General features: G+C 46.9%; 1 protein-coding gene and 1 pseudogene across 5 annotated transcripts in view; one reads left to right on the forward strand and one right to left on the reverse strand.

The window, feature by feature from the left end:
- FERMT2 (FERM domain containing kindlin 2) overlaps window positions 1-5,197 on the forward strand; it is a 132,734-nt gene extending 127,537 nt beyond the window's left edge. For all 5 annotated transcript variants that reach the window (XM_073609677.1, XM_073609675.1, XM_073609676.1 and 2 more), the window contains 2 exons: window positions 2,793-2,934; window positions 4,548-5,197. In XM_073609677.1, the coding sequence (XP_073465778.1) occupies window positions 2,793-2,934; window positions 4,548-4,721 (316 nt within the window). In that variant the 3' untranslated portion in view covers window positions 4,722-5,197. The remainder of the gene's footprint in view (window positions 1-2,792; window positions 2,935-4,547) is intronic.
- Window positions 5,198-6,903: 1,706 nt separating this feature from the next.
- LOC141120780 (U4 spliceosomal RNA) lies at window positions 6,904-6,968 on the reverse strand (annotated as a pseudogene).
- Window positions 6,969-12,628: the final 5,660 nt, after the last annotated feature.

Raw genomic sequence — 12,628 nt, forward strand, 5'->3', positions numbered from 1 at the left:
CCTGCATAGCTTTGTTGCTAGGATGTTGCTAAGAAACTCCCAGCCAATTCAAACCCCCTCACGTGCGCTCTCTACCGCCCCTCCCTCCCCTCACATGCGCTCTCTCCCAGCCATAAACACATGCGCTCTCCTCCACCTATACTGCCCCCCCCCTCACATGCGCTCTCACCCACCCATACCCCCCCTCACATGCACTCTCTCCCACCCATACCACCCCCCCTCCTCCCACATGCGCGCGCGTGCTTTCTCTCTCTCTCTCTCTCTCTCTCTCTCTCCCCTCCCCCTGTCGCAGTAGCTCTAATCTCAGTGATACCGGGACAAAGGAGATGGTGGACCACACATCTGCTCATGTGATGGATGAGGGTGAGCAGTAATGGCTGCGAGTGACTTGGTAACATCCTAGCAACAAGGTGGGACAGGGATATGTCATCTCTGGGAGTTTCTCATTCAGGCTTCAGGAGGTATATACAGTCGGGGGGGGGGGAGGGGGGATAAAGATTGTTTCCCCTGCAGATTGTGTAAGTTTTGCCCCCTTACAAAGAAATGAAAGGTCTATAATTTTTATCATAGGTGTATTTTATATGATAGAGACAGAATATCAACCAAAAATCCAGAAAAAACACAATACAAATGTTATAAATGGAGTTGCAGTTCAGTGAGTAACATAAGTATTTGATCCCCAACCAACCAACAATAATTCTGCCCCCCACAGACTGGCTACGGTAGGTGCTCATGTGGTACACAGATTAGTCCTGTCAATGTAAGAAGGTTCTCCTAACGACAACTCGTTATGTGTATAAAAGACACCTGTCCACAGAATCTCTTTCTTCCATCCAATCCTCACCATCATGGGGAAGACCAAAGATCTGTCAGAGGACGTCAGGGAGAAGATTGTAGACCTGCGCAAGGCTGGAATGGGCTACAAGACCATCAGCAAGAAGCTTGGTGAGAAGGAGACAACTGTTGGAGCGAATATTCACAAATGGAAAAAATACAAAATAACCATCAATCGTCCTCAGTCTGGAGCTCCATACAGGATTTTGTCTCATGGGGTGAGGATGGTCATGAGAAAAGTGAGGGATCCGCCCAGAACTACACGGGAGGAGCTTGTGAAGGATCTCAAGGCTGTTGGGACCTCAGTCACCAAACAAACCATTGGTAACACAATACGCCGCCATGGACTGAAATCCTGCAGCAACAAAATTCAGCTCTTTGACATTAACTCGACTCGCTGTGTTTGGAAGAAGAAAAATGCTGACTATGACCCTAAGAACACCATCCCTACAGTCACATCATCCCTACAGTCACACACGGAGGTGGAAACATGATCCTTTGGGGTTGTTTCTCTGATAAAGATACAGGCCGACTTTGCCGCATTGAGGGGCCACTTGACGGGACCATGTATTGTAAAATCTTGAAGATGGGTCGTGGATGTGTGGAACACTGAAGATCGGTCGTGGATGTGTCTTCCAGCATGACAATGACCCAAAACATATCGCCAAGGCAACAAAGGAGTGGCTCAAGAAGAACCACATTGTCATGGAGTGGCCTAGCCAGTCTCCAGACCTTAATCCTTTTGATAATTTATGTAGGGAGCTGAAACTTCGAGTTGCCAAGTGACAGACAAGAAACCTTTAGGATTTAGAGAAGCTCTGTAAAGAAGAGTGGACCAAAATCCCTCCTGAGATGTGTGGAAACCTGATCACCAACTACAAGAAACGTCTGACCTCTGTGATCACCAACAAGGGTTTCTCCACCAACTACGAAGTCATGTTTTGCTTGGGGGTCAAATACTTTAAGTTTGGTCAGACCCAACTGAGCAACACCCCAAAACCTACCTAACCAACCAAAACACCTCCAAACCCCTACCTAATGCACAAAACCCATTGAGGTTTCAAGGTGGGGTGCTGACTCCTCGGGGGCCATTTCAGGTTGTGGATTACTGTGCGGTGCAGGTGTTTTATTGGGGGGGCGGGGTGGGAACCCAGTTGGGAGGGTATCCATCGGCTACCATTTGGGGTTTTGTGCATTAGGTAGGGTAGGGGTTGGGAGATGTTTTGGATGGTTAGGTAGGTTATTCACAGATCCATTTAGACAGATCTGTGAATGGAGGGCCCATCTGCAGCTGTGGTAGAGTGACTCTTTGATCTTAATGAAGCATAAGTGCAGTTATGTCACGCCCTCATAGTCCATTGATGGTTCCTCCAGCTCCATTACAGAAGGCCCTCAACTCTGTACAGACCAGGGGTGGAGGAATAGTTTGCAGGAGCCAGAGCAATGCACCTGTGAGCCACCGCCATGAAGAAAGGGACTGAAAATAAATAGTATGATTGAAACCTCATCTATGCCAGATAATAATAATGGACAAATTCACTTTTCAGTAAAAATACCCCCCCCCTTCTCCCCCCCCCACCCCACCTACTAAACATTTACCTTCATCCCGCTCTTCACTGCTCAGCCTTAGCAGAAAAACTCACAACCGCACCTGTCTCCTCCTGGGCGTTCGCTGTGCGTCACGCCGTTATTCCTATGGATGACCCCGTACTCCCTTAGGTAGCCGGGGCCACCATGAGCACAGACCAGCCATAGGAATGAATGGTCAGAACGGCCACAGGCTCAGTAATCCCGTCTTTGATCCTCCATATTTATCTTTCTGTAAGAAATCGCCAAAAATGCAAATTGCTGTAGAAATTTTCAGAAGTGCAATGTTTTTGCGTAGTTTTAGCCCACAGTAGCGCTCTGAGGTCTTGCAGAGATTGTATAGATTCACATTCCGTTTTTTTTATCATCAGGTTCCAAGGTGGGAAGAAGGAGGAACTGATTGGCATTACCTATAACCGGCTCATCAGGATGGATGCCAACACCGGCGACGCCATTAAAACGTGGAGGTTCAGCAACATGAAACAATGGAACGTCAACTGGGAAATAAAAATGGTAATACTCTCTGGAAATAATCCTCTTTTTTGTTATTGCTTAGCTTTATATTGTGAGCTTTAGGCCCCGTTCACATATCACGTCACAGGAATGAGCGTTCCCGCTCACAATTTTGTGTTCGATTTTCACGCGATTTTGCGCGGCACGCATAGGGCAGCCCATTCATTTCAACATTTTAAATGGATTTCCAAGTGAGATAGCTGGTTGAGAGAACCTAGTAAACAGTTATCTGCCATTTGCTTGCTGGATAAGTAGATGTTGGGGAGAGGGGAGCCTTGTATTGACCTGAATGGGCAAAGTCTCTAAAAGACCCGAAAAGAGCCTCAGATGGAAAGGAGGTGCTGGATACAGATCTTCTTCGGTCGATAGAAGAAAGGCATTAAATTGAGCCTGATGGCTTTTGAGTTTGGGAGCTTCTCCACAAACCAGGAGGCCACCTCAGAGGTGGAGCTCGCCTAGAAATCCATGTGTAATAGAGCCAAAAAGACACCAAAACAGCATCTTGGAAGTCCAAATATTTTTATCAATTACACAGGAAAGCAATGGGAAGCCAAAGAGTTTCAGAGGCCACTAAATCGCTCTCTATTAGGGCTACAAAAAAATAAAAATTGAAGTTACAAAAAAAAAAAAAAAGATTGCCCCTAAAAACAATAAAAAGTGACAAAATCTTTACATAGTAAGACTGAACTGAAAATGTTCTTCATGGGGGGGATTATTATCAGTGATCATTTTAGCACTTTTCAGAGTTTTCCATATTTTAGGGGCAATTTTTCTTCTTTGATTGTCAATACTTTTTCATTTTTGTATGCGTTATGTAGCCCTGATGAAGAGGGTTTTTTTGGCCCCAGAAATTCTTGTGGATTCAGTAAAAATCTTTGGATGACTCAGATGTTTGGGGGTCCTTTTTATCACTATTACACATGGTTTCTGGATGACCTCCTCCCTTGATGAAACCAATTCTTTGGGTGTCCGTGGGGAAAACACCCCTTACATTGGTGTCCAATGGAAAGAAGGCCATCCTTACAGACAGCTAAAAAGATCATTAGTGTCATGCAGTTGGCTTTGCCAAGTGGCATTTTGACCCCAGGCCACCATCCAGTTGAAGGTCAATCAGCCACAGCATAAGGAACCCTGGTTGATGATGGCTGCTGTAGGGGAACACGTTGATGCATATGGTCCTAGGTATCCTTTTGATGCTTGGGGAACCCCTGCTGGAACCAAATCTTTGGACGTCAGTGGGAAAAACACCTCATGAATTGGTATCCAATGGACGGAATGCCAACCCTTGCAGACAGCTAAAAAGATCATTGGTGTCATGCAACTGGCTTTGCCAAGTGGCATTTTTGGCCCCAGGCACCATAAAATAGGAGGTTAATCAGTCACAACATAGGGAACCCTGGTTGACAATGGCTTCTATAGAGGAACATGTTGATACATAAGGCCCTAAGTATCCTCTCAATGCGTTTTTCAACATGTGGACAGCCAGTTACCCTCGGCTCTTGTGTGTGTCCCTCGGCTCTTGTGTGTGTCCCTCGGCTCTTGTGTGTGACCCTCGGCTCTTGTGTGTGACCCTCGGCTCTTGTGTGTGACCCTCGGCTTTTGTTGTCTTCCAGGTAACCGTAGAGTTTGCCGATGAAATGAGGCTCTCCTTCATCTGCACAGAAGTAGATTGCAAAGTAGTTCACGAATTTATCGGCGGCTACATCTTCCTGTCCACGCGGGCCAAGGACCAGAATGAAAGTCTGGATGAAGAAATGTTCTTTAAACTCACAAGCGGATGGGTGTGAGTGCAATGACTCGGCTCCCCCCCCCCCCTACACCTCATTTATCAGAGCTGTCCTATCTTTATTTTTTTTCCTAAGTATGCTGCTTAAGAAAAAATAAATAAAATAAACATAAGCTTGAAATATATCCACTCTATGAAAAGAAAAAAAAAGTTTTGCGAGGTTGTGTGCACTAACTAAAAGCACTTCCATCTTCTACCACCGTGATGTATCAAGTTTCTGCCGGCGGTCCAAGAACATGGCGGGAGTGTCACGCGTTTCGCCGGAGACCTGAGACTCGCAGGGGGTCCTTTTATCTGGGGGCTAAATTATGAACTAAGCTAAAGGAAAGTGCAAGTGTTTTTTTAAAGCCATTAACGACGTGACTGCGCAGGGCTTCAACCTATCCGCACCACCAGCCTGGTGTAACGCATGTATTTTTATATTTCACTGACCTAGAAGAAAACAAGTTGACCGTTTTTTTTTTTTTTTTTTTTTTTTTTTTTTTGGATTTTGTAAAAAAAAATAAACAAATCTGCCTTTTTTTTTTTTTTTTTTTTTTATTTTGTCAAGCTTGTATAGCAATTAGGTCAATGTTGAATTATTGTGCTGTTTGAAGAACACAATAGTCCTCAAGAACATGTCCTATTATAGGGTGGCTGTTGCCTAGCTACACTGGTTGCCGCCATTTTGAAAAGAAAGACAGTCGATGGTCTCAAAACTTGACATGCGGCGGAGTTTTTTTTTGGGGGGGTTTTTTTTGCATATGAATGTTTTTGGACGACCTGCAAAATGGACGTTTCTACTTTAGCTTCACGAAGTGCCTGATTGGTGTCATCAATTCCCCGTCGAACTGTTGATTGGATAACCAACAATAAAACGCCTTCTGAATCTTTATCAACCATCTTGGTGAAATCATTGGTGGAGGCCAATTAAAAAAAAAAAAAAAAAATGGCCATCGCAACCATTGCCTCGTGAAGTGCCTCAATGTCCGCCAAGCAGATTGGACGCCATATTGGCTCAATAGAAATGGGCGTCACCTCTGTGCCTGGGCAAGAGTACGCTGCGAAGTCCACGAATCACGTCGCCCTCCCCCCGATATACCTTCTACTGTCTACACCTTATAGTATTAAAGAACATGTAGTATTCACCAGCGTAACTGCGTCAAATATGCAATGTTCATGACGATATGAAGTAAAGGTCTAATGAAGTATCTTTTTTTTTTTTTTTTTTTTTTTTTTTTTTTGTGTAACTTATGTAAAAAACACAGATTTTATAAAATTGTACAGTGTTTTTTTTTTTTTTTTTCTTTTGTTATTACTTTACTCACATTTTTTTTGTTTGTTTTTTTGCCTATTATATCTACATTTAAAAATATGCCTTTATGAATGTATTCTGTATTTTGATTTTAGTATTAAAGGATGTTGCTACAATATGTTTTTGTCACGGAATAATATAATTGCAGTTCGGGGCGGCCTAGGATGGGGGCCGCAGGTCATGGTGTTTATCTAAAGTAAAGTTTTTAGAAGTGTTTATAGCCGGGGTAGGCAACCTTAAAGAGGTGGAGATTTACCTGAACAACGTGAGAGGAGTCTAAGGTCACCGGGCGCCGCGTTGCCTCCTCACTCTATCGAAAAGCCAGTGGCGTGCAAAACACACCTCAAAAACTTCTACCCGGTGCCAAAAAAAGTGCCCACACATAGAGAGTGAAACACAAAAACGTGCAACGGGTGTACAGAGTCCCCCACTAGGGAAGGACCTTACCCTGATCCCCCGGGGCGTTAGGCTCCAGACAGGGACTGAGGTACTCAGACAAAGGGTCCATCTGGCCGAAACCAGGCGGACCCCCACAGCTGGAAGGTCTGCCGAAGCAGACCGACCCAAGTACAGTGGGGCTCCCCCGAAGGGAGACCCCTCAAAGGAGAGGGCAAACCAAGCCAAAAGGCCTATGTCCACCCCCTCCCAAGACTTTCAGAGTAGGCCCGAGGACCCACACCCTACTCGCCACACAGTGACAAAACGTGTATACAAAGACGACCAAAAAAAGACAAAAAGGTGACAAACGGGGGTAAAAGAGTGGGGAAGATAGTGAGATGGGCCATAGATAGTGAGATATACGCCATAGATCAGGGACGGAAGCAAGCACCACCTCCTGGAAACTGATAAGAACAGATACTACACTTGATCTTAGCCAAAAGGTCGAGAAGCAATTAGCAATAATCACGCCTCAGTTGAACCTCATAGGCTATGATACTGCCACTGCGCAAAGCGTTGCCTCCTCACACCTGATTTAAAGCTCTTAACTGCCCTACTACCGTGTTGCAATTGCATTCATTGCACAGCCACCACCCCAACCCCCCTGGTCAGGTCGGGATAATAGCACAGCGCCTCCTCTGGATCACCTGGATAAGAACAGATAATACAAAAGGCTGAGAAGCGAAGTGCTACACCCACCAATCATGACAGAGCGCATATCCCCCTACTGCAGCTTTGTGTGTACGCCTCCGGTCACTGACGCTAAAGGGGGTGTGGTTGGGGTGGGGGAGATAAAAAACACGTCCTAATTAATGGGGTTTTTTCCAATCCACAAACTGCAAACGTAAATGAACCCTTACTGTTCTGAGCCTCTATAAGGCTGCTTTCACGCTGATGGGCTGCGGTTTACTTGCACCGCGCAGAGCATCTGCAACTTTTCTGTAGGGTTTGCTGCACTTTGCCATAGACTTCTATTATATCCTGCAGGTGTGGGGTACTTTCTGATAGCGCACCAAAACTCCTGTAAAGTGGAACCTCGGATTACGAGCATAATCCATTCCAGGAGTATGCTCGTAATCCAATGTACTCGCATATCGAGGTGAGTTTTCCCATTTGAAGTAAATGAAAACGAAAATAATTTGTTCCGCATTGACTTCAAAGGGATGCAATACTGCATGCGGCCAGAGGCGGGGGGGTGCCAGAGAGCCTCGGAAACGGCTGAAAAGCCCCGAGGGACACTTTGGCTGACCTCGGCAAGACTCCGTTCATGAGCCTTTTCCGAGGTCAGCCGAACTGTCCTCGGGCCTTTTCCAGGCATTTCCGAACGGCGACTTTCGGCTCGGCTCCGGCGCCCCCCACCTCAGGCCAAAAGCGGTACTGCACGCCGTTTTTGGCCTGAATTCTGCTAGTTTTGCGAGACAACACTCGCATACAGAGTTAGGATTTTTAGAAATACAGTACTCGGTTTGCGAAACGCTCGTTAACCGCGTTACTCGCCAACCGAGGTTCCACTGTATTCAGAAAGTGTGCCAAACCCACAGGATATTAAAGTCTAAGGCTAAGCTCAGGAAAGCTGCAAGGCGCACTGCACTGCACCCACGGCGTGGGTAAACCGCATCCCATCAGTGTGAGAGCCGCCCTATACTATTATGCCCGGTGTATTGCTTCACACTGACCTGAAGATCTGTCACAGTTACTGGCAAGTGTGAAAGGGGACATCTACACTGATTATCAGTGCAGGCCCATCAGTGCCACCTATCCGTGCCCATCAGTGCCACCTATCCGTGCCCATCAGTATCACCTATCCGTGCCCATCAGTGGCTCCTCGTCAGTGCCAATCAGAGCTGTCTATCAGTGGGCACTGATGAGCCACTGTTGAGGTGGCACTGAGGAGGAGGCACCACTGATAGGCAGCACTGATGGCTCCTCACCAGTGCCACCTATCAGTGGCGCCTCCTCCTCGGTGCCCTTCAGTGCTGCCTCATTAGCACACATCAATGAAGGAGAATAATTGAATAATTACCCATTTGCTAAATTGTATAACAGAAACTAAGAAAAACATATTTTATATTTTTTTTTTCTTTCAAAATTTTTGGTGCTTTTTTTATTTAGCAAAAAATAACCCCCCACCCCCGCAGTGGTTAATAAAGGTTTTATCTCTCTCAAAAAAAAAAAAAAAAAAGGCATATGTGTACAGTGTTAAATGACCGCGCAATTGTCATTCAAAGTGTGACAGCGATGAAAATTGGCCTGGGCAGGAAGGGTGGGGGGAGGGGAAGTGCCCGGTAGGCAAATGGTTAAAGTGTCACTAAACCCATATCATAAAAGAATATGAATAAATGGTGCATTACATGTTCTTCATAATCAGTCACTATGAGATTCGTTTTCTGCAAAAAACCTGGTTGATCCTGCTGCTCTCTAGCTCCCCCTTCTGTCCATGTGCCCAATGCAGTTGGGGATTTCATAGAACCGTGTTGGCAGTTCTGCACATGCTCAGTTTTCAGAGAGTTTCTATGGTGAGCATTTCCTCCCCATCACATCTGAGCAGCCCGTGTGACTATAGAGTCAGTGTCGCTCTGGGCCGTAAAGATGTGGAACTCTCTTCCACAATTGGTGGTGTCAGCAGGAAGTACGGATAGTTTCAAAAGACTCTTGGACATGCATCTTATCGAACACAATATACAGGGATATGGGAAATAATTGTCTACACACACTCACGCGCACACACACACACACAGGTTGAACTGGATGGACTATTGTCTTTATTCAATCTTACCAACTGTGTAACTAGTGGGCGTATAGACAGTGGTAAATGACAGCCGGCCCACTCCCTCCCTCCTCCAAGCCCACCCCTTCCCTCCTCCTTGCCCACCAACCGCTAAACACAATGGAGGTGGGATATTACATGTAGATTAATGGAGGCTTCACCTCCCTCTTATTCTAAGACACAGGATGGAGGGGGCGGGACACAGCCTTTGACTGGCAGAAATCCGCCCACATCATGTTATTTTCACAAAATATTAAGACGTTCTAATTCTTCTTTACTACATCCACAACCAAAAATACGTTTTGCTTTTTAATTATACTTTAACCCCCTTCCCATCTGCTCCAGCATCCCTTCATAAAATTCTGAACACCCAGGGGGGGGCAGGATGGATTGGCAATAATATGACCACTGTGAATGGCCGTCACATGATTGGGAACCGGGTCCAGGGTATTGGTCTTGTGCTGGGAGCGCACTATGAACACGCACAATTTGTGATATAGAGATAAATAGATATATTTTTTTACCAGATTTACGCTATAGATGCCCATTTTTTGATTACATGTGGATGCCGTTTTCACACACATTCTGTTCCTGGGGTAGAAGTACTTACCGTTTCCTGGGAATACCCCGATTGGAGATACAGTTTACGACAGGCTCTTTACCCCTGCGGGGGTGGGGGCCTCTGGTGAATGTACATACCTGAGGGGGGAACAAGAAGTCACCTTATTTTGATGCACAGAAGAGAACATTAAGTCGCAATCCCCGGAAATCAGCTTTTATGAAAATATGAACAATTTTTTATTATATATTGGTTTATGGACTTTCTGTCATTTACTGTATATACTCGAGTATAAGCCGAGTTTTTCAGCACATTTTTTTTGCTGACCCCCCCCCCCCCCCCCTCGGCTTATACTCGAGTGAGGGCAGGGATAGCGGGCATTAGGCTGCTTGTCCTGGGCCTGCATTGAACTGCGGCTGCAGCGCTCACCTCCCTTACACAGCGGGAGGCGCTGTATCTCGGAGCTGACTCTGAAATGTTCGGCCACGCTGTGACAAAAGTCCCGCCCTCCTCCTAGACCAGCCCGTGTGATCGACAGAACACTGCGTCTATTACACGGGCTGGTCTAGGAGGAGGGCGGGACTTTTGTCACAGCGCGGCCAAACATTTCAGACTGAGCTCCGAGATGCGGTGGGAGATTCCCGCTGTGCAATCCAGGTACTGACTGCGAATGCATGAATGGGCACAGTCACTACTAGTGAGGCTGCAACGACGGGCACATTGAGGCGGCAATGATGGGCATGGTGAGGCTGCGGTGATGGGCACAGTAAGGCTGCAATGATGGGCACGGTGAGGCTAGAATGATGGGCACGGTGAGGCTAGAATGATGGGCACGGTAAGGTTGCAATGATGGGCACGGTGAGGCTGCAGTGATGGGCACAGTGAGGCTAGAATGATGGGCACGGTAAGGTTGCAATGATGGGCATGGTGAGGCTGCAGTGATGGGCACAGTGGGGCTAGAATGATGGGCACTGTAAGGTTGCAATGATGGGCACGGTGAGGCTGCAGTGATGGGCATGGTAAGGTTGCAATGATGGCATGGTGAGGCTGCGGTGATGGGTACATTAAGGCTACAATGATGGGCATGGTAAGGTTGCAATGATGGCATGGTGAGGCTGCGGTGATGGGTACATTAAGGCTACAATGATGGGCATGGTAAGGCTGCAATGATGGCATGGTGAGGCTGCGGTGATGGGTACATTAATGCTACAATGATGGGCATGGTAAGGCTGCAATGATGGCATGGTGAGGCTGCGGTGATGGGTACATTAATGCTACAATGATGGGCATGGTAAGGCTGCAATGATGGGAAGTGAGGCAGCATTAATGGGCACAGTGACGCCGGCAGCCTCTATGTTGTCCGCGCCGCAAACTCGAACAGGAATCGGGTCGCATGGGTGTGAACACCCATGTGATCCGATTATGCTGCGGACCAAAAAAAGGGTTTGGTCTGAATGCAATGCAAATTCAGCCATGCTATCTGTATGGCCGAATTTGCATCGCACGGACATCGCATGTGTTTTCCACTGCTGTGCGGTGCAAATCGCATGCGATCTCGCACCACGCAGCAGTGTGAACCAGCCCTAAAAGCTGACTTGTATCTTAGTGTAGACTTCTGGGAAAATCAGTGAGCCAATCACACAAGCAGGAAATGACAAATCTGAGGAGGGGAGGCGCTCTATGTACCATCTGTGTACAGGGCGCCCCCAGGTGGCCATATTGCATTTTACAGAAAATGACAGCGGCTGCAAATTGAAAAGGAAAGATCATTATTAATAGCATTCAATCACAATATGACTTGTGTAGGGATTGTGTTTGTTTTTTTTTTGGGTTTGGTTTGTTTTCTCCAATAAAGTGGAGTTACCCTTTAAATCCTCTCAGGGTAGAATATCCGATGCTCTATATTTTGTTGTCAAATAAAATTCATAACATTTCAACAAAATTGTCCTGGAACGTTGGCGGGATTATCGGTTCGGCTGAGCCACCTCCAGCTCTAAATGTCGGGATGGAAAGTGCCGACTAATTACACCGCTGGGACAGAGCGCCGCGCACACAGAGGTGAGTCATGACATTTCTGCCCGCTTCCAGACGGCAAATTCTTTCCACTTTACATTCATCTTTATTCTGGACGCTGCGGCCGGAATCTGGAGAAAGTTCTTCTTTTCTGGCAGAATAAAAAGAGAAATGTCATGGAAGGATACATTGTACAGCCTTCTATTTCTTATAAATATAAAATCCCTCCTATTGTCTGCAGCATGGCCTTCCACGAAAAATTCCAAATGTGAACTCCCGAATAATAAATCCATCGGTCATGTGACTGGAATCTTCTCCCAGATCTGTGCAGTCATTTGATGTGAGACTTCCTGTAATAAAGACCGCCCACTGCTGCCATCTCTCCTTGTGTAGGAGCAACTGGTCTTATCTCCTCCCCCTCCTGTAGTTTTCTGCAGGCAGCTTGTAGTGGGTGGAGCCTGCTGAGATCCTCCCACAGCTCTGCTCTCTCCTTGTGCAGGGGTATTGATCTTGTCTCCGCCCCTCCTGCAGTGGGTGGAGCCTGCTGGGCCCCTCCTACATCTCCGATCTCTCCTGGTGCAGGGGGACTGATCTTGTCTCCGCCCCTCCTGCAGTGGGTGGAGCCTGCTGGACCCCTCCCACATCTCCGCTCTCTCCTGGTGCAGGGGGACTGATCTTGTCTCCGCCCCTCCTGCAGTGGGTGGAGTCTGATGGCCCCTCCCACAGCTCTGCTCTCTCTCCCTGTGCAGGGGGACTGGACTTGTCTCCGCCCCCTCCTGTAGTTTTCTGCAGGCAGCTTGTAGTGGGTGGAGCCTGCTGAGATCCTCCCACAGCTTT

This window comes from Aquarana catesbeiana, linkage group LG13 (genome assembly GCF_042186555.1).
Source record: "Aquarana catesbeiana isolate 2022-GZ linkage group LG13, ASM4218655v1, whole genome shotgun sequence".
In the NCBI taxonomy this organism is placed as follows: Eukaryota; Metazoa; Chordata; class Amphibia; order Anura; family Ranidae; genus Aquarana; species Aquarana catesbeiana.